At 41.2% G+C, this 19,498-nt stretch overlaps 2 protein-coding genes across 2 annotated transcripts in view; one reads left to right on the top strand and one right to left on the bottom strand.

The window, feature by feature from the left end:
• Positions 1-4,124, top strand: part of RAD9B (RAD9 checkpoint clamp component B) — a 30,311-nt gene extending 26,187 nt beyond the window's left edge. Inside the window, exon 9 of the mRNA XM_004429980.3 lies at positions 3,787-4,124. Within this exon, the coding sequence (XP_004430037.3) occupies positions 3,787-3,912 (126 nt within the window). The 3' untranslated portion in view covers positions 3,913-4,124. The remainder of the gene's footprint in view (positions 1-3,786) is intronic.
• A 2,119-nt stretch (positions 4,125-6,243) lies between these two features.
• PPTC7 (protein phosphatase targeting COQ7) overlaps positions 6,244-19,498 on the bottom strand; it is a 37,411-nt gene continuing 24,156 nt past the window's right edge. The window contains exons 3-6 of the mRNA XM_004429984.3: positions 17,077-17,275; positions 13,224-13,347; positions 11,463-11,592; positions 6,244-10,093 (exon numbers count right to left, since the gene is read on the bottom strand). Coding sequence (XP_004430041.1) covers positions 10,035-10,093; positions 11,463-11,592; positions 13,224-13,347; positions 17,077-17,275 — 512 coding nt within the window. The 3' untranslated portion in view covers positions 6,244-10,034. The remainder of the gene's footprint in view (positions 10,094-11,462; positions 11,593-13,223; positions 13,348-17,076; positions 17,276-19,498) is intronic.

The raw sequence follows: 19,498 nt of genomic DNA, 5'->3' as shown, positions 1-19,498 counted from the left end.
CAGCTCTCCGGGGCACCAAAATGGGGAAAATACGTACATTTTTTTTTTTTTTTTTTTTTTTTTTTTAAAGATTTTATTTATTTTATTTTTTCCCCCCAAAGCCCCAGTGGATAGTTGTGTGTCGTAGCTGCACATCCTTCTAGTTGCTGCATGTGGGACTCGGCCTCAGGATGAACGGAGAAGTGGTGCCTCGATGCGCACCCGGGATCCGAACCCGGGCCGCCAGCATCGCAGCGCGCGCACTTAACCACCAAGCCACAGGGCCGGCCCCCGTACATTTTTTTAAAAAAAAGATTTTATAGGGGCCAGCCCAGTGGGATAGTGGTTAAGTTCACACACTCCCCTTTGGCGGCCCAGGGTTTGTGGGTTTGGATCCTGAGTGTGGACCTACACACCACTTCGCAAGCCATGCTGTGGCAGTGTCCCACATATAAAGTAGAGGAAGATGGGCACAGATGTTGGCCCAGGGCCAATCTTCCTCAGAAAAAAGAGGAGGATTGGCAACAGATGTTAGCTCAGGGCTAATCTTCCTCACCAAAAAACAAACAAACAAATTTTATAATAATTTATCTTCTTACCCAATTCATATTGGACTTGAGGCTAATTCCCAGTTGCATGGCTGTTCATAAGCTTTCTCCATTAGAAGACTGTGAGACACCAGGGGAGGGCTCAGTCATCCAGCCACGCAAGATTTAAAGGCCAAAGGGTAGGTGGGACGAGAGAGGGTAGCAAATAACATTTACCCTAAGTCAATTCAGCAAATTCAGGGCAGTTTTCAAAAATCAAAGTAAACCTAAGCTTTCTAGTCTAATATAATTAGCACCATAAACATTATGAGGAGCTATTTGCACACAGCATTATACATTGAACAGACACAGATACTATCTTTAGGTCACTTCTAGCCTTGGGATTTTGACCTTGGTCAAGATTAGACTCTTCAGAGGCAATTGAGACCATGCCTCCAGTTACAATCACAGGCAGTGTATTAGTTTCCTATTGCTGCTATAACAAACTACCGCAAATTTAGTGGCTAAACAACACAAATTTATTATCTTACAGTTCTGGAGGTCAGAAGTCCAAAATGGGTCTTTTTAGGCTAAAATCAAGGTGTCAGCAGGGCTGTGGTCCTCTCTGGAGACTCGAGGGGAGAATCTGTTTTCTTGCCTTTCCTAGCTTCTTGAGGTCACCTGCATTCTTTGGTCCGTGGTCCCCTTCCATCTTCAGAATCAGCACTGGCCAGTCAAGTCATTCATTCTTAAACTGCTTTACTCTCACGCTGACTCTTCTCCCTCTTCCACATCTAAGGATCTTGTGATTCCATGGGCCCACCTGGATCGTCTAGGTCAGCTGATAAGCAACCTTAATTCCATCTGCTACCTTAATTCCCCTTTGCCATGTGACATCACATATTCACAGGTTCCTGGGATTAAGAAGTGGGCATCTTTGTGGGGGCCATCATTCTGCCTACTACAGCCAATATCACAGCTAACTTGGGGTGTTCCATCTAGAGCAAGGGTTCAACAGCTGGTGTCACAGCTGCTGCTGTGCAGAGGGCATCTTCACCTCCTGACACACGAGGCTGAGCCAAGAACAGGGATCATTCATTTATTCATTCATGCTGCCTACCATCTGACTTCCACAGGTATTTGTTGAGGGCCACATGTCATAGAGGTAGGGTATACAATGGTGAGCAAAATAAACAAGAAAACTTCCTAAACTTGATTATAGACTAGGGGAGAGATAGACATTAAACAGTCACATGACTAAATATATGATAATTTTAAAGACTGTGATAAATTCAATAAAGGAAAAGTTCAGGGTGCTTTGACAGGATTTAAGTTGTGAACTGACCTAATCCAGGAGGTCAGAAAGTCTTTTCTTTGAAACTGGTGTTTGAGCTAAGCTGGAAAGGATAAGGTAGTAGGTGGGGAGTTGGGTGGATGTGTGGCATGTGCAAAGGCCCTGTGATGGAGGGAGTGTGGTGGTTTTAAGGAACTGAATGAAGGCTGGCCAGTGTGGTTAGAGAGCAGAGAGCCAGGGGGAAACAATGGCACAGGGTGAAGCTGGAGAAATTGGTGAGTGCCAAATCATGCCAGAAGAGTCCTGTAAGCCATTTCAACAGCCAAATAAAGTACCTTGGCATTTAAAGTATTTGAAGGGTTTTAATAGGGAGGACTGACAGAGTTGAATTTTTAAAAGATAACTTTAGCCTCAGCTACCGTGTGAAGAATGGGGTGCAGTGAGGCAAGAGGAGAAGATGTTGTAGCATGAGAGACAGTGAGTCCTCAGAGTCCAGATGGAGAGAAGTGGCCAGATAGGCAGCTCACTGAGGAGACGAAAGGGGCAGGGCTCAGTGACGGACTGCTTACGGGGTTACGGGAAAGGAGGCATCAAGGAGGACTTAGGTTTGGGGAAACAGGATCAACGTTCACTAAGATCATGAATTCAATTTTGGATATGTTAAGTGCAGAAACCAAGTAGGTAGTAGAATACATGGATTGAAGTTCAAATTCTCACTTTGAGACTCCCTGTCATATAGATGGTAATTTCAGCCAGGGGTGTGAATGAAATCTCCTAGAGAGAGGGTACGGAGGAGAGGGCTGCCGTTACTTAAAGCAGTGGTTCTTAACTAGGGGCGATTGTGCCCCCTAGGGGACATTGGGCAGTGTCTGGAGATACTTTTTTTTTTTTTTTTTGGTGAGGAAGATTGGCCCTGGGCTAAAATCCGTGCCCATCTTCTTCTACTTTATATGGGACCCACCACAGCATGGCTTGACAAGCAGTGTGTTGGTCCACGCCCAAGATCCGAACCCACGAACCCCAGGCCGCTGAAGCAGAGCACGCGCACTTAACCACTACGCCACCAGGCTGGCCCCTGGAGACACTTTTAGATTCCACAATTCAGGCAGAGGGTACCGACATCTAGTGGGTAGAGGCCAGGGATGTTGCTCAGTATCCTCCACTGCACAGGACAGCCCCCACAACAAAGAATCATCAGGCCCCAAATGTCAGTAGTGCTGAGGTTGAGAAACCCTGATTCAAAGGCGGGGTAGCCAGCTGAAAAGTCTAAGAGCAACCAGGAGAGTGTGGCATGAGGAAGGTACAAGAAGAAAGTGTCGCGTATCAAATGGGATGAAGACTGAAAATGGTCATTGGCTGAAGGAGGTGGCCGTTTGTGGTGACCATAATAACGGTTTCTGTGAAGTGGTGAGGTCAGGAGCTTTTTTAGATAGGACTGAAGAATAGAATGAGAAAATGGAGACAGCAGGTGTGGATGACTCCACAGCAGAGGTAAGGCAATAGTGGGAGGGAAGAACGGGATGAGGCTATTTATCTATTTTAAAGATGAGAGACATTTGATTGTTTTAAAATGCTGATACTCCTATCCAGTAGAGGAGAGGCATGGGAAGGGCTGTGAGGCAGAGACGGGGAGGGAAGGATTGGCTTTAGTCGGGACGGGTAGCTTCTGTTGCAGCAGGAGAGAAAGGGGAGATGGATCCGAGTCAAGCAGGATTGCCTGCAGAGTGGCCCCACAGCCCTGGTGCGTTTTCATGCTTAGGCAGGGGAGTCAGAGGCACATCACTGATCCCAGACTGTGTGCCTCTGAATCAGGGAAGGGTTTTGTTTTAGGATGTGTTGGGCTAGTTCCGGGTCTTCCATGAACCATCACCAGCGAGGTGAGGGAGACCACATTGGCCAAGTTTCTGAAAAGGGGCTGTCACCTGGAGCATGTAATGAGCACTAACTTTCCCTTTGAATAAAGTGCAGTTACTTTTTTCCCTCCAGTTTTCTTGCATGTTCTTTGGAGCAGTTTCTTCTGACCAACCACACTTCACCCACCCTTCCGACAGTCTGGCAACAGCAAGTGACAGAGAAGAAGACGTGAATACTGGCAGTTTTTCCACATTCTAACACTTAATGATGACTGAGTTGGCCCCCAGGCCATTTCCTAGCTCACGTGCATCTCAAACAAGTTTTCACACTTAATCTATAAAGATACTGTGTTGGACTGCCTTGAAATGGAGGATGGGCTTCTGCTTTTCTGAACATCATCTTGCACAACAACCATATCTAGAAATAGCTGCTTGTCAAGTGTAGGTAATTTGCTTTACATCCATTATGCTACTTGGGAGGCAGAAGCGTTTTCTGTGCAGGGAAAAAGCTCATCAGAATTCTTCAATTCAATGCACATTCACACTAGAACTTTCAGCATTTCCTTTGCCAGTTTTATAAAGGTATTTAAACTTTCTTCAGCAGCCATGTGGAGTGCATCAAAATGGCTTATAGTTCTGTGACAAGTAGATACCTTTTGTATTTGATTACTAACATTTCATTTTGGTACTTTCAGACATAGTAAAAAGTTATGCAAGTCTTTACTCATGTAAAATGCCATGAATTTTTTTTGTCCATTGCTTTTTATATTTTGTTAAGATTTTAAATAAAATAACCCCTGGAAAAAAAGGTCAAGAATGAAAATCTATAGCTACCCCCTTCACTTTGGAATCTTTGTATATATTGTAAAATTTTATTTTATAGCCTTAAATTGTTCCAGTTTTCAGATGTGATTTTGAAATTTTGCAGTGTGATTCAGAAAGAATTTAATGGAGGTGATGCCAAAAATTTATCTCTGTATTATCTGACATAGAGCAGCAACCTCCACTGCCAAGACAGCCTGGGTTTGGAGTGGAATGAGGTGGAAGATAAATGTCTCTGTTCTTTGCCCCTTTAAGAATTAGCTTCTCACCTGCACAGACTAAAAAAATCCGGCACAAAAACATTGTTATGTAATATCTTATGATGCGTGCCTCTCCCTCCCCCAAACCTGTTTACAGCCAATCATAACCTGACAAACTAGACTTCTGTAACATTGTTAAGTCTTTATGAAACCATGGAATCACAAGGAAATGTTAACTGGCAAGCAATTGTACTTTAGATTCGTGAAGACTTCATAAACAAAAGGTGGCTGAGTGGATTAGGAAACTAGAACTGGGAATAGAGTTCTAACTAAAACCAGAATGAATTTGGCTCTTGTACCTTGGTAATGAGTCAGAGCTACCCACAATAACCCAATAAAAACCCAAGTTATCCCAAAATGTTCCTCAGTGAATGAAAATGGGCTTTCACCAAGCTTTTTGTGGAAATTGGCAATGCCCACATAATTTCAAGAAGTCATTTCACACTGTAGGCTAAAAATTCATGTATCTTATGCTTACACTGATGATTAACACTGAATTTCACATATTCCTAATAAATGCAGATGACTACACAGAGAACGTTTATACACAAGAGTAACTGTAGGTCTCCTTGCTGAGGATCAAGTTTCTGGTTCACTGAAACAGGCAGCGGGGGTTTAGGTTGTGAAGGCATCATCAGTAATCGCCTGGATGCAGCACTGACCGGTCTGTAAAAGATATTTATACTGTTAAATTGTATATAATTTGGATTTTAGAATTTGGATACAGAATACTAAATTTAAATGACACCAGATTTTTTTTGTGGCTTCACTCCATACTATTTGGAAGATGCAAAAGCCTTCTTAGCTGGGAAAACATGTATTTTACATTCAATTATCAGTCCAGTCTGATGATTTTTTTTTTTTTTTTTGGTGCAGATCAGCCCTGAGCTAACATCCATGCCAATCCTCCTCTTTTTGCTGAGGAAGACTGGCCCTGGGCTAACAACTGTGCCCATCTTCCTCCACTTTATGTGGGACGCTGCCACAGCATGGCCCGACAAGCAGTGCATGGGTGCGTGCCCGGGACCGCACACTTAACCACTACGCCACGGGGCCGGCCCCCAGTCTGATGAAATTTTTTTTTTTAATAATTTTATTTATTTATTTCCCCCCCCCAAAGCCCCAGTAGATAGTTGTATGTCATAGCTGCACATCCTTCTAGTTGCTGTATGTGGGACGCAGCCTCAGCACGGCCGGAGAAGCGGTGCATCGGTGCGGGCCCAGGATCCGAACCCGGGCCGCCAGCAGCAGAGCACACGCACTTAACGCTAAGCCACGGGGCCACCCCTGATGAATTTTTGAGGAAGCTAAACTGATGTAGTAAACCAGCTGGTGAAAAAGAGCTAAGGTGGATAAACTAGTAAAAGAAAATGACAGCAACGAAGTCCAGGGTCACTGCTAGACTGACTAAGAGGCTTAGACATGAGGACTCAATAGAGACGAACAAACTCAATGTCAAGGGCTGGTGTCTTATTTAGTTACTATTCAAATTAAAAGGAGTACACAGATTAGTATAAATACTATATTTATTAAATATCTTTACAGTTTATTTAAATGTATTTACAGAACTATTCCTGCATAAGTTATATTTCAGACATCCAATTCAGGTCATTGCCTCTTGGGTAAGACAAATAATGATAGTCTCAACAGAAAAAAGCAGCTCATTAGTATACATAATTCAAATTTACTTCATTATTTAGCCATCTTTGCCACAAACAACCTGCTAACAGTTAAAATTTTGACATGGACACTGTTGATTTTTAGTTAAGAAGTTCAATTTTGCAATGAATTTAATTTTGTTTTTACAAACAATCCAAATTTTTTCTGCTTTATATTTTCAGCTTTATAAGCAGATTTTGTTTTTTTAATATTGTAAAATCTGTTAAATGCAAAAACGTGATAGTTTCCAGGGAAATTGGATGCTGTAGCTTCTACCAAAGATAGCTGGTATAAGGTGACAAGGAACCATGAACTTATTCAAAAGTACAAACATTTACAGTTCTAGCCCATCCTGCTTACAATCTCCAAAACGCTCAAAACTGACTCAGTCAATTCTCACAATTCCTGCCTTGTTACTTGCTGTGGTAGGTTGGTGGTACTGAAGGTGGTACTGAAGGCTACTGTTCTACCAGAACAAAAGCAGCTGAGACGAGAGGACACTCTCCCATCATGCAGAGCTTGACATCTAGTCTCTAGTCTAGACACAGCCCAACCCCCAGACATGCACACCTGGAATGGATTCTTTTGTGTTTTAGTACCCATCAACCATGTCAAGCCAGTACAGTAATCCAGGACAAATAACTTGTTTTCCCCCCTCATTTCTTCTTTTAGTTTTTAAGGGCCTATGGCCTCTACTGAATATCTGTTCGGTAAATTTTTTTGTGCGCAGGCAGCTTAAGTTCACAGGAAGAAATAAGGTTCTGATATGTTTAGAGTGCACATTTTAAAACAGAACAAAATAAAAATTTCAAGCATGTGATAAAAATATTGATTTTTATAATACAATATTGCTTTATAAATATAGATGGAAAAGCTATAAACTTTACTGGTCTTTGGTGCATCCAGAGAGAGATAAATAATTTGCCATTTGTAAATTAGAAATCCAAATTCTCTTTTGTTATAAAAGTCCATTACATGAGGCAAATGTGTGTCTGTTTTTATACTGCTTGATTTAAGATACAGTTAACACACACATCAAGTTAAGAATCAGACCCATCAAGTGGTATATCTCAGTCACACCCCACAGAGACTTGGGTCCTGTGATCTAGAAAATTCCAGTATGGGTCCAACACAGCCTCTGACCACTGAGAGTGGAAGGAGAGTTACTTGTTAAGCAGCACTCCAACTGACCCCCGGCGGTCATAAAATTAAGTGCATAAAACAAAAAGGACAGGGGAAAAAGAAAATAGAGAAAATACTGTGTCACTAATCTACAGGCCAGGTCCAAAGTCAGTTGAATTGTGAAACTCAATTCTTCTCCCACTATTTTCAATGTCACTGGAACAAATACATTGCTGATTTCTAACAGTCATTTCTCAAAAAAGACTAAGTTGATTAAATGAGTTGTGTAAACCACCACCAATCTAGCTTTACAAAGATTGTGTTTGATGGGTTAAATGAGAGCAGAGAAAAGCCAGTGACTTGACCAGCACTGCTCTTACCAGGAATTAAATGTAGGCATTGGAAAATTAATGCAAAATATACCCAGATCATAAGGCTACATACCTCTGACCAGAAATAATCAAAAACCCAGACAAAAGAACTAAAGTCGTCAGCCCAAGTATAAATGTATTCCTTCCAACAAAACCCTTCTGGATGCAACTTTCTTTACTTTTTAAATACACAGAGACTGCAAATAGTTTGTGCAAAATAAATACCCTGCCACTTGCCACTCACGCTTCCGTGTTTTATCGTAGCACAATGGGTTCTCATTATTTAAACAGAGTCTCCCTCCACCTCCCCGCCCCACCCCCATCTCCTCTACCAAAGAATTCTGTTTTGTCAAGTTAGGGTAGTTAAGGCATTCTGACATGTAATTAAAGGTGATTTAAAAGAGATATCTAACATTATGCCAATTTAGGAATAGTAGATAAATTACTGAACGGCTTACAAATGAATAACTCATTCTTATTATAAATGAAATGCCTGTTACAAGCATGATGCATTGAAATATAGTAATGACATGTACATGGTACATGTTAAACAATTTTAAATAAAACAGAAGCTTGACAGTTACTCAAATATACAGTACAAATTCACAAAACAAAATCTTTTAAAACAAGTTGAGGTAACCTCAAACATAAGTTTTAATGCAATAAACCAGGGAGTAAGTATCTCCTTTAGAGAAAGAGACTTTCTATATTCTCCTCAAGTAGATTCTCATCAGGTTTAATTGCATTCTCATCTATACACCAATGTTACCTGACTTATATATAAAACATGGCTTTAATTTAAAGATTTCTAAGTATATATATTTTTCTACCAACAAGTTAATGAAGGAAAAAAAACTGACCCAAAAATATATATCTTTACAGCAGTCGACTTGTACACAAACCTTAAAAATAAGTTTGAGCTTGCACATAATGGGAAAATTGAATGCGGGCTAGTTTTATAAGGAACTATACACTGCAAGATGGCTATTGGGAACTGTAAACATTAAGCTTGATTCAGAAACCTCTAAATTTCTGTGTAGGGCAAATGCAAACGTCAGATCATCACCAGGAGTTTTCCTCGTGGACTCTTGTGCTGCTGCCACTGCCCACGGTGCTCTTTCCATGTGGACTCAGTGAATTTGGTGCATGCTCTACAGAAAGCAAGGCTACTAACAGAAGGTCTGACAGTAACACTAGGAGTAGCATGACCATCAAAAGCCAACAAAATTCAAAGTTACAGCTGTCCATTCTCAACCCATCTTAGGCCTGAGGGCCTAGAGCTCCCACGCAGGGGGCATCACATCAGACAGCTGGGAGGAATTTCAGCCATAACATTAAATTTCTAGGCTTTGAGGAGTTTCACAATCTTGAGTAATAGTTCAATTAAAAAATTTTGGTAAGGAATCTCCCACACCCCTCCTGCAGATCAGGCCACCAGCCTGTGATATGGACTAATCAATAAACTGCCAAAATCACATCACAGGAGCACAATTAAGCATCTTTTAAAAACCATGAAACATTTGCCTCCATAGAATTAAACTGAATTTTTCTTCCGATTTGTAACAAAAAAGCTCCTGGGATCAAGATTTCATAATGCAGAGCAATGTTTAGAGCAAAATTATAAGCCCCTGAAAAATAGGAGTTTATAATGACAACATAAAGCCACACCCAATCATAACAGACTGTATAGTACACGTGTAACATCTTTTGATGAATAATGTATGTTTCTAGTAGTTGTACCATAACATACAATTTGTGTTACTTTTAAAATCACTTTTACACATTGTGATTTTGAATTCACTTTACCAACATTACTCATTTTCAATACTTCAACCATTTTTGAAAAGTAATAGCCATTCTGGCTTTGAAAACCTCCATCCCATCATGGAAAGGACAATGAGAAGTGAAGGCCACTCTTCCAATCTTCATTCTCTTCATATATTGCTGGCAGATATGAGCTAGTGAATGACAGTAGTGGTTCTCAACATAGATCTCAATGGGGTCTCAAAAAGACAGGCAAAAGGCTTACATCACTGGCCATTGAGATCAGTGGCAAAGAAACGTGGTCCTGCCAGCAGGATCAGCACACACGGCAGGGGAGAATCTGGGGTGATGAAAGGAAAGGCAGGAGTTGACACCTAGGCGTGTCAGTCTGTATACTCAGCCACTATTGAAAGAAGGACGGTGATGTCATCTGGCTTTCCACCTAAAATGAAAATGCAAACATATTCATGTATCTTAAAAGGAAAAGTCAATCAAAAACATAAGCCTGAATAAGGACTAGGAGACAAATTTCAGGCAGGTTTGGTTTGTCAGTATACTCTAGTAGAAAAAAGAAAAAAAAAATTTGATAAAGAGAAATAGTTAAAAAACACCAAGAAATTACATGTAATTTTATCCTTTTTTTTTTTTTTTTGTGAAGAAGATCAGCCCTGAGCTAACATCCATGCCAATCCTCCTCTTTTTGCTGAGGAAGACTGGCCCTGGGCTAACATCTGTGCCCATCTTCCTCTACTTTATATGGGATGCTGCCACAGCATGGCCTGACAAACGGTACGTCGGTGCGCGCTGGGGATCCGAACCCGAGCTGCCAGCAGCGGAGCATGCGCACTTAACTGCTACGCCATGGGGCCGGCCCCCAAGAAATTACAAGTAATTTTAATTGAAGCTTTAAAAAAAAAAAGGCCTTCCTGCTCCTTTACAACAGGAGCTCCATTAAAATGGCCACCACATCCTCTCTTTACAGCAAACACAGTAAAGACAAAATCTGGTTAGGGTAAATTCTGCTTGACAAGAAAGTTACATGCTTCTACCTATAATCCTAATTTGGACAAACACATCCAATGTTTTGAAACTAGGAACAGCCTTGTATTCTAATCTGCCAAACAGCTATGGCATGTGCTTTTTTCTATTTTAATGTTTCCTGGAGGGCTAAGAAATGCTGTACATGTCATAATATTATATCAGCAAGACACTGACCAACTCTACTAGTTCTGATTTGCTAGTACCAACATGTCATCCCAGCTCTAAGACTGAGCGACTGGACCGTTCCCAAAGTTACATATCGCTCAGTAGATAGAAGGACTCTTTAGGCAAGGACAATTTAACATCACTTCCCTCTTTAAAACCTGCTGAGGCAATCTGGCAGGCAAATACTGTCAACAAGTCCCACAAAGCCAGAGGAGGGGAGAAGTGAAATGTCAGACCCATGAAGGGCAGAATGTTAAACTGTTAGGAATGTCCAGGCTCTCCAGGCAGAGCTCGGAGGCCTTCTGGGCTCAGGTCCAAGCAGTGCAGTGGTGGCAATAAAGGGTTCAGGTTCTGCCTGCCCTGCAGCCAGTGAAGGTCAGTTCTGAAGGTCATCCTCGCTGGGGAAGACATGATGACATGCACTTGCTCTTGTCCTCCAGTGCTGAGGCCTGCTGGCCTTGCTGAAAGCCATGGGCTCACAGCTGGGAGAGGACACCTCCACAATCTCACCCCGAGGCTCTAGTTCACCCCACCCCACAGCCCAGAATGCTCCCATCCTCCTATGTGCCCAGTTAGTCCCTATGACCGTCCTAAAGAATGCTTACCTCTCACATTCAATCCATTGTCACATGCAAACTGTGCAAAAGGTGACATATAATTTGGGTCGTAGGCCAGCTCGTGAGCTTGCTCAGCAATGCTCCTTGCTGTCTGTTGTATGCTCTCATAATTTGAATTCTAAGATGAAAGGATGAGGGAGTTATTGTTTCCGTAACGCCTCACATGATTTCTGCATGCAAGCATACTTGCAAACATCACTTTTTAAGACAGTAACATTTGTCTAACCACAGTTTCCACCATTTAAGTTTTACTCCAGTTAGAGAAGACATTAAAACATTACACTTTGAAAAAAACAAAACATTACACTTTGACTAAAATGAACGAGACCACCAGTGCTGCCTGTACAAGATGTCAGAGAGTCCTTTGCTAGGGTGGCCTTGGGCCCTGAAGTTTGGATTTTCATTTTTGCTTTTTTTCCCCTTTGAAATTCTTAAGGTATTCTTAAATAAAATGGGATGGGACTGAACAGGAGGATTTTGATAGCACTTTAGGGATGACCATGAAAGTTTCCTTGCTTAGGAATGCACCCCTGGCCAACCACAGTTTGCTCTCCAAGTGAGAGCTGCCAGCTGCCCTACTGAAAATGCCTTCAGAATTTTATATCATGATGAAAGATTCTTGTCTAGCTGTGTTTTCTTGAGCCATACCCTTATCCTTGCTGCTTCAACTTCCTCATCTGTAAAATGGGGATGGGAAACAAGTCCATTTTAGCTCTAACATTCCCTGCTTTGGAATAGTTTCAGTATAAATAATAACAGGCCTCTGCTTCAATGTCACCTCCTGAAAGAGGCCTTCTCTGACCAATATTTCTAAAACAGCAGCCCTCTCTATTCTCTATTCCTTCACCCTGCTTTATTTTTCTTCTTATTTACCACCAACATTACATATTTCTTTCCCCGTTTTACCTGTCTTCCTCCACTAGAAGGTAACCTCCATAAGGGCAGGGAACGTCTTGCTTCTGCTTATCGCCCTGTCAGCATACAGCACACAGTGCCAGCACAGGCAAGCCCCTGACCTGTAGTGAACCCCACGGACAAGGCCTGGCACTCAGGATTGCACACATATCATCTTAGTTAATTCACACCAACACCCCTATGAAATAGGGCCTTCTGTACCCCCATTTTACAGGTAAGGAAAATATTGCTTAGAAAGTTGAGAAACTTACTCAAAGTCATACTGGTAGTGGTAAAAACATGAGAAAAGACTAATTTTTCCCAGAGTTAGTACTTTTACAAAGCCAGGAGAACGTGGAAAGACTGGTTTTCACTTCCTTCCCCTCTCTGTATGGGCCAAGTCTGAACTGGCTCGTTACTGGTGACAGCTCAGATCACAGCAAGGCCACTAGCGGCCTGTTGCCCTTGGCTGGCTCTGGTATGATGGTTTCCTATCTTTCCCAGCCTCAACACCTGCTGGGTTTGTTATGAGAATAAAAGGAGAAAAAGATAACCAGGAGCCAACATCATTAAAATACAATTAAAAATACAAACAAGAAATTTCCTCATCTGGACTTTTCCTACCTTTACCACCCTACTAAAGGCTTGACTGAAAAGTTTCTTTTACCCTCGAGTTCTCCAACTGTGAATATTTCCATTTACAATTGCTTGAAAGATTAGAACTATTATTATTTTCCTAAATTCACAAAATAGTCCTTTCCAAAACTACAAAAAGGGATAATGCAATTGAATCAATAAAGCTTAGCTGCCCAGAAAGGGCCACTGTGTCCAAGGGCCAACCTTTGAGTTAATTACCTTTAACTTTTTTAGCTCCTGAAGGATCATATAATCAGGCATGTTGTCAAAGAGTCCATCTGTCGCCGTCAGGATAATGTCTCCTAACTGGACATCAAAAGATGTGCTATCAGCAGCATCTGGGCTGTGACAAGGACAGGGTAGGGGCAAAGTTAAGAGAGGCTGTAAGAGATACCATTCAAAGTTTCCAATAGGCACTATGTTACAATGTAACGAGGCTTTAAGAAAAACCAGTTTATAGTAACAGAGTCAATAATAAAAACTAGTCATTCTGAAATTCCTAACCTTGAAAAAAATTGAAAACTCTGATATAAATGTTTCAAAAGCTCAACAGAAACTACCAAGTAAAACTGAGTTTGATGATTAGTCATGTGTGCTTTCAAGGAGGGCAGGTTCTTTTCTGAGTCAGATACTAACGTGCCTCTAAAATCCTACTGGAAATGAGTCTTTATTTCCTAATTCTTTAGAGCCAAATTCCATCCTCTTAGTCATTTTCCACTCATCAGTTTCCCTGCAGGCTTGAATCTGGCTCTAGGAGGCTGTGTTATAGTGGGATAACTGAGCACCATGGAAGACAGCATGCAAATCCCGTAAAAATTAACCCATGTGAAATACCTACAGTGGTATTTCTTACTATAATACTAGTAATCACTAGTATATTACTAGTAATACTATATTAGTATTACTAAGTAATACTTACTCTGGCAGTGTAAGGACGGTGTGTCTCCCAGGGCTTACAAAGTGCTCATCATGCATACGTATTTATTTATTAGTGTACCTGGCACACTGTAGGTCCTCAAGAAATATCTGTTGAATTACTAAATGAATGAAGAAACAAAGTAACTGACCCTCCAAATTGGGAAAAAACCTCTTTAACATATTGTTTTTTTTTAAAGATTTTATTTATTCAGTTTTTTTTCCCCCCAAAGCCCCAGCAGACAGTTGTATGTCATAGGTTCACATCCTTTTAGTTGCTGTACGTGGGACTCGGCCTCACGTTGGACGGAGAAGTGGTGCCTCGGGGCGCTCCCGGGATCCGAACCCAGGCCGCCAGCATCAGAGTGCGTGCACTTAACCGCTAAGCCACGGAGCCGGCCCATCTCTTTAACATATTGTTAATGAAAAGAGCAAGGTGCAGACAGCGTGTAGGGGAAGATCCATAGGAACAGACGTGCTTCTATACACAGAGGATAAATTTGGAAGGATTCAAAGAAACGGATAACAGTGGCTGCCTCTGAGGAGAGAATGTGTGGCTGGGGGCAGTGACAGGAAGTAGATTTTTCACTACATCTTTTTGTGTAAAACTTTTAAAAAGACAGATGGGAGATTTTTTTTTTCTTTGACAACACCTGATGAAAACAGATGTAAGAATGGGGGAAAAACTCCAGGTGGGGAGAAGAGAAAAGATCACACGTTCTATGATTTAGTGGCCCCCTCAGAGGCTGGTTCTCAGCCACTCCAAAGGCCCGCTTCACTGTGCAGGCCTCCCAGCGGAGGGAAAGGCTAGAGAGCCAACGATCTGCCTTAGCCTATAATTAGGGAACAAGAGCCAGGAAAAAGTTCATACACTGACCCCAAAGGGAGGAGCCAGAACCAAACCATCCTAAGCCTGACAGAGAAACCCCAAAACTTGCATAAGCAAGTGATAAAATTTGTGAAGAGAAAACAAAAACAAACAACCCAGCCATGCCTGCTGGGAATTTACACTAAGTATACTGAGAAAATGTCTGGTCCATCTTCTCTTGACTGAGGAAAGACACAGCACATCTAAAAGGTCTGTGATGGGCTTTGGCAAGGAACAAACTAACTTTCACTTACACATTTATACAATAAATATTTTATAAAAACAGCTACTAAATGAAAACCTGTAAGTTAAAGTTAAAATAATATTTTATAGATAAGAGGGACTAATAACTAAAGAGATAACATGCAGCAGGGAAAGAAAAGACTATAACACTGGTGGAAACCAGGTCGATTTCTTCTGTGGAAAAAGAAACGATACAAGATCACATTTGCTCCGTCTTTGGAAACTAATCAGATTCTAGACATTTGGAGTAATGACCAGGGTGGCACTGCAGCTCTATTTTATGCTGAGGTTTTCCTTCCCCAGGAGTGTCCTCTGCTGTTCTGCCTGTGAGAGCCTCGCTGCCATTGGACAGCTCGTCCTCTTCTCCCAACACTCCCACCCCTGAGCTTGGTGTTCCGCCAGCTGCAGTTGTGCCCATGTTGATTGAACATACTGTGCTGCTGGAAACTTTCAACTGCACTGAAACACGAGCTGAAATCACATGCTAGTAGCTGTCTCTGGGCTCTAGGGGAAGCCACCTCCACCTCGCTGGCAGCTGCCCTGACCAGACCGTCCCAAAGATAGCACGTGAGATACAGCGGGGCCACTCTAGCACTCAGAAGCCAAAACAGCAAGAAACAAATGAAGGAAAATTAAAATATTGTTCTCCAAACACTGTTAACTGAGCTTGATATCAACCAAGGCCCTGGGGTTCTGAGTAATCCCCATTCCAGAATGGCTAATATTAATGAGTATTACAGACAACTGAAGAAGGGCCTATAATCAAATATTCTTCCAATTATGGTAATCTGCCTTAATCTGAAACTAAAAAATGCTTTCCTCTCTCTAGGAGTCAGCAACAGACTTTAGATGGGCAATATTGAATGCCTAGTTATATTATATACTCATTCCAGTTTAAAAGATGGCAGTTAATAATCATTTTATCTTAGTTTGAACTTAAGATCTGGCTTAATAAGAACTATTAAGTAGAGACAACGGGCACTTGCTAGGACGCTTCTCTTTTTACAAAAGGTTCATTACCCATTTAACAACATTTATGAATTGCCAGCAATGTTCACGCCAGGTCCTGTAAAGCTGTTAAAGGCAGTGAAATCTGCGACTGTCTTAGCCTTACTCTGATCTTAGAAAAGATAAACTGAAAAAGTTGATTCAAAAAAGTACTGATTGTCTTGGAAAGTTCCTGACAATTTAAAAATGAACTGAGTGAAGGTGTCAGAAGAAAAAGAGAACACCTCAGCAGCATCACCAAAGACGATATCCAAGACCTTTTTTTTTGGTGAGGAAGATTGGCTCTGAGCTAACATCCATTGCCCATTCCCCTCTTTATGCTGAGGAAGATGAGCTCTGAGCTAACACCTGTGCTCATCTTCCTCCGTTTTGTATATGGGACGCTGCAACAGCATGGCTTGATGAGCGATGTATACGTCTGTGCCTGGGATCTGAACCAGCAAACCCTGGGCCGACAAAGCGGAGTGTGAGAACTTAACCACTACACCACCGGGCCAGCTCCCAACACCATTTTTTATTCCATTTCATGCAAGTTAACTTTGCCCTGACAGGTTTTGCATGGACTGCAAGTTCCATCTGATGCATGTGATAGGAGGCCCGGAGAATCAGGAAGTTATTCTGATAAATAAAGCAGATGTCTGTTCTCGCTCTTCCCTAATGACGTATGCAAAATCTTGTACAGGCAATGGCATATGTGCACAATGACTCATTTCTCCAGCACGGTTTAACAAATACAACTGTATGTACCATGTAGTCTTGGTATGAAAAAGTGATACTCTGTAAGCCTGAAACAGTATTTTCAGTCTTCTCTTACACTGGGTGTTTATCAGAATTCAACTTGGCTGCAATACCAAGTTCAAGCAAAATATCTTTCAAAGTCAGACTAAAAAGTCTTCCTGGTGAGCACGTTCTCAATGTGCCTTCTCTTCTCACATGAGAATGGAAAATGCCTATCCCCACTGTAGTTAGGGGGAACGGGAGGGAACCTGTGGGTGAGCCACATCCTGCTTACACCTTATGGCCTAGAGGGGAGATTACCTGTCACTCAAGACGACTCCCTCGGCTTCGGGGGGTGCGATTGAGAGCTGGAATGGAGTGTTGAAGTAATGCTGCTGCTCATCTGATCGGTGCACAACTTCGCCACCCCTGACAACCAGAAAGCCCGAGTCGCCCAGGTTTGCTGTGTGTAAGCGGTGGCTAGTTCTGTCCAGCACCACGATGCAGGCAGTACTGCTACCTATAAACAAAAATGATCTCCATTTATTTTCTCTTCCTAGGCTACTCTGCATATACATTTTTATCACATCACCTCAAAGAGCAACATGCCATAATTTGAACCTCCTTTGCCTAAACAGGACCTTTCTTAGTTATGCTCCACATCTCCAATGAATGTCAACAGTAACCTGATAGTGGGCCACTAATGATCTGAATTCTTTCATTTGCAGAGACAGACAACAATCAAAATGGCTGGTATTTAACCACACAATTTCATTTCAATACTGCTATAATCTGTGCCAAAAGCTCAGAAGCGTGTTGTTGAGATATTAAGTTTTAATACTTAAATGCCAGAATGAGAATGTTAACGTTTCCCTGATATTTCTCATTAGTCATTGCCCTGACAGGTTTTGCATGGACTGCAAGTTCCATCTGATGCATGTGATAGGAGGCCCGGAGAATCAGGAAGGCAGGAAGCCTTCTCCATGAGATTCACTAGCCTTTAAGACAGGGCAGATAACCACAATTTTTAACCAGATTTCCATCTCTTGAGGTCATAAAGAACTCTTATTGGAGACTGACTCACTATGAAGTAACAAGACCTATTTTCCCAGGTAGCTTGTGAAATCAACCTGTTCACTTTACAGAGACTACAAATGTTCAGAGGAAAAAGACCACATTCCAAGCAAAGAGAAAAAGCTTCCATTACCTTTGCAGCACACAGCTCGCATGACCCTCCCCAGACTGAAAGGCTGATGGTACAACTAGTAAGATCACTTTTAAGGACTAAAATTTAAACCTATTTAAGCATACAGAAAAATGGCAAAATAGAAAAATAAGCAGACCACCAAGAAATAAATGTAAATAGTCTGTAAATATATGAAAAAATGATCATCCCACTAGCAACCATTTTGCCTGTTAGTTTAACAAGAGTCAAAAGAAGATAACACGGTGTTAGCAAGAGTGTAGGGAACATGGTCCTCTCATTCTGTGGTGGTGAGAGAGTAAAACTAAACAACCTTTCTAAAGGGCAATACAGCCCTGAAAAATGTACATATCCTTTGATCCAGCAATTCCACTTGTGAGAATTTATTCTAAGAAAATAATTAGAGATGCAAACAAGACTTAAGTACAAAAACATTGTTTAAGATCAGAAAGAACTGGAAACAACCTCAACATCTGAAATTAAGGTATTGGTTAAGTAAATTATAGTACATCCATACAATGGAAGGGTATGCGCTATCACGTAATACTTAGGAGTATAGACTCTGGAGTCAGCCCGCCCGAGTCTGAATGCTAGCTCTGCCACTTACTAGCTGCGTGACCTTGGGCAAATTACTTAACCTCTCTGTGCCTCAGTTTCCTTATCTATAAAAATAGGGATAACGGTAACTACTTCACTGAGTTGTTTGTGAGGATAAAATTAGTTAAATCATGTCAAACACTTATAATAAGTGTTAGCTATTTGACAGCCACTAAAATTGTTAGAGAAATATATTTGAAAATGAAAGATCACTTAAGTTATCACTTAAGTGAAACAAGTAGATTACAAACTAGTATTAAAGTTTCCTTAAAAAAAAAAGTGATATCAAACTTAAAGCACTGTACATCAAAAAGAATGACATTTACTATACCAAAAAAAAGCAATAGTAGGCAAAAACTAAACTGTTAAGATGACAGTTAAAAAGCAAAATGAAACAAAATAAACAGGCTGGGGAACCAGCTGTGTTAAATCCCAGTGCTCCATCATTTTCTAGCTGTGTGACTGCTGGGAACTCACTTATTCTCTCTAGGCTTCAGTTTCTTCCTAACAAAATGAGGAATAAAAGTACCTACAAACCTCCCTCACGGGGCTTTTGTGAGCACATAGTAGATTCAATTTCTGTTACCATTATTCTCTGCACAAACACACATACAAAAAATCAGGGAGCATAATCACTAAAATATTAAAAGTTTTCTTAGTGGGATTATGGGTAATTTAACTTTTGTTATTATTATTTCCTTAATGAAAATGTATCACTTAATAATTTAAAAACACTTAAATATAAGCATTTGTCTCACCATAATATTCAAAATTCCATTTCCTTGTTAACTACAGTATATGCACGGGTACTAACCTGACATTAGAATTCTAAGCTATCTAGTCCCTACCCATTACACGTCAAAGAGAAGAAAAACATGGGTAATGTAACTAACTGGCAATGCCGTCATATGACGTACTCCCTAGCTTATATTAGAGCTAAGG

This window comes from Ceratotherium simum, chromosome 35, assembly GCF_057802395.1.
Source record: "Ceratotherium simum simum isolate JZ-2026a chromosome 35, ASM5780239v1, whole genome shotgun sequence".
Lineage (NCBI taxonomy): Eukaryota > Metazoa > Chordata > Mammalia > Perissodactyla > Rhinocerotidae > Ceratotherium > Ceratotherium simum.
This window is presented reverse-complemented; position numbering and strand designations above follow the sequence as displayed.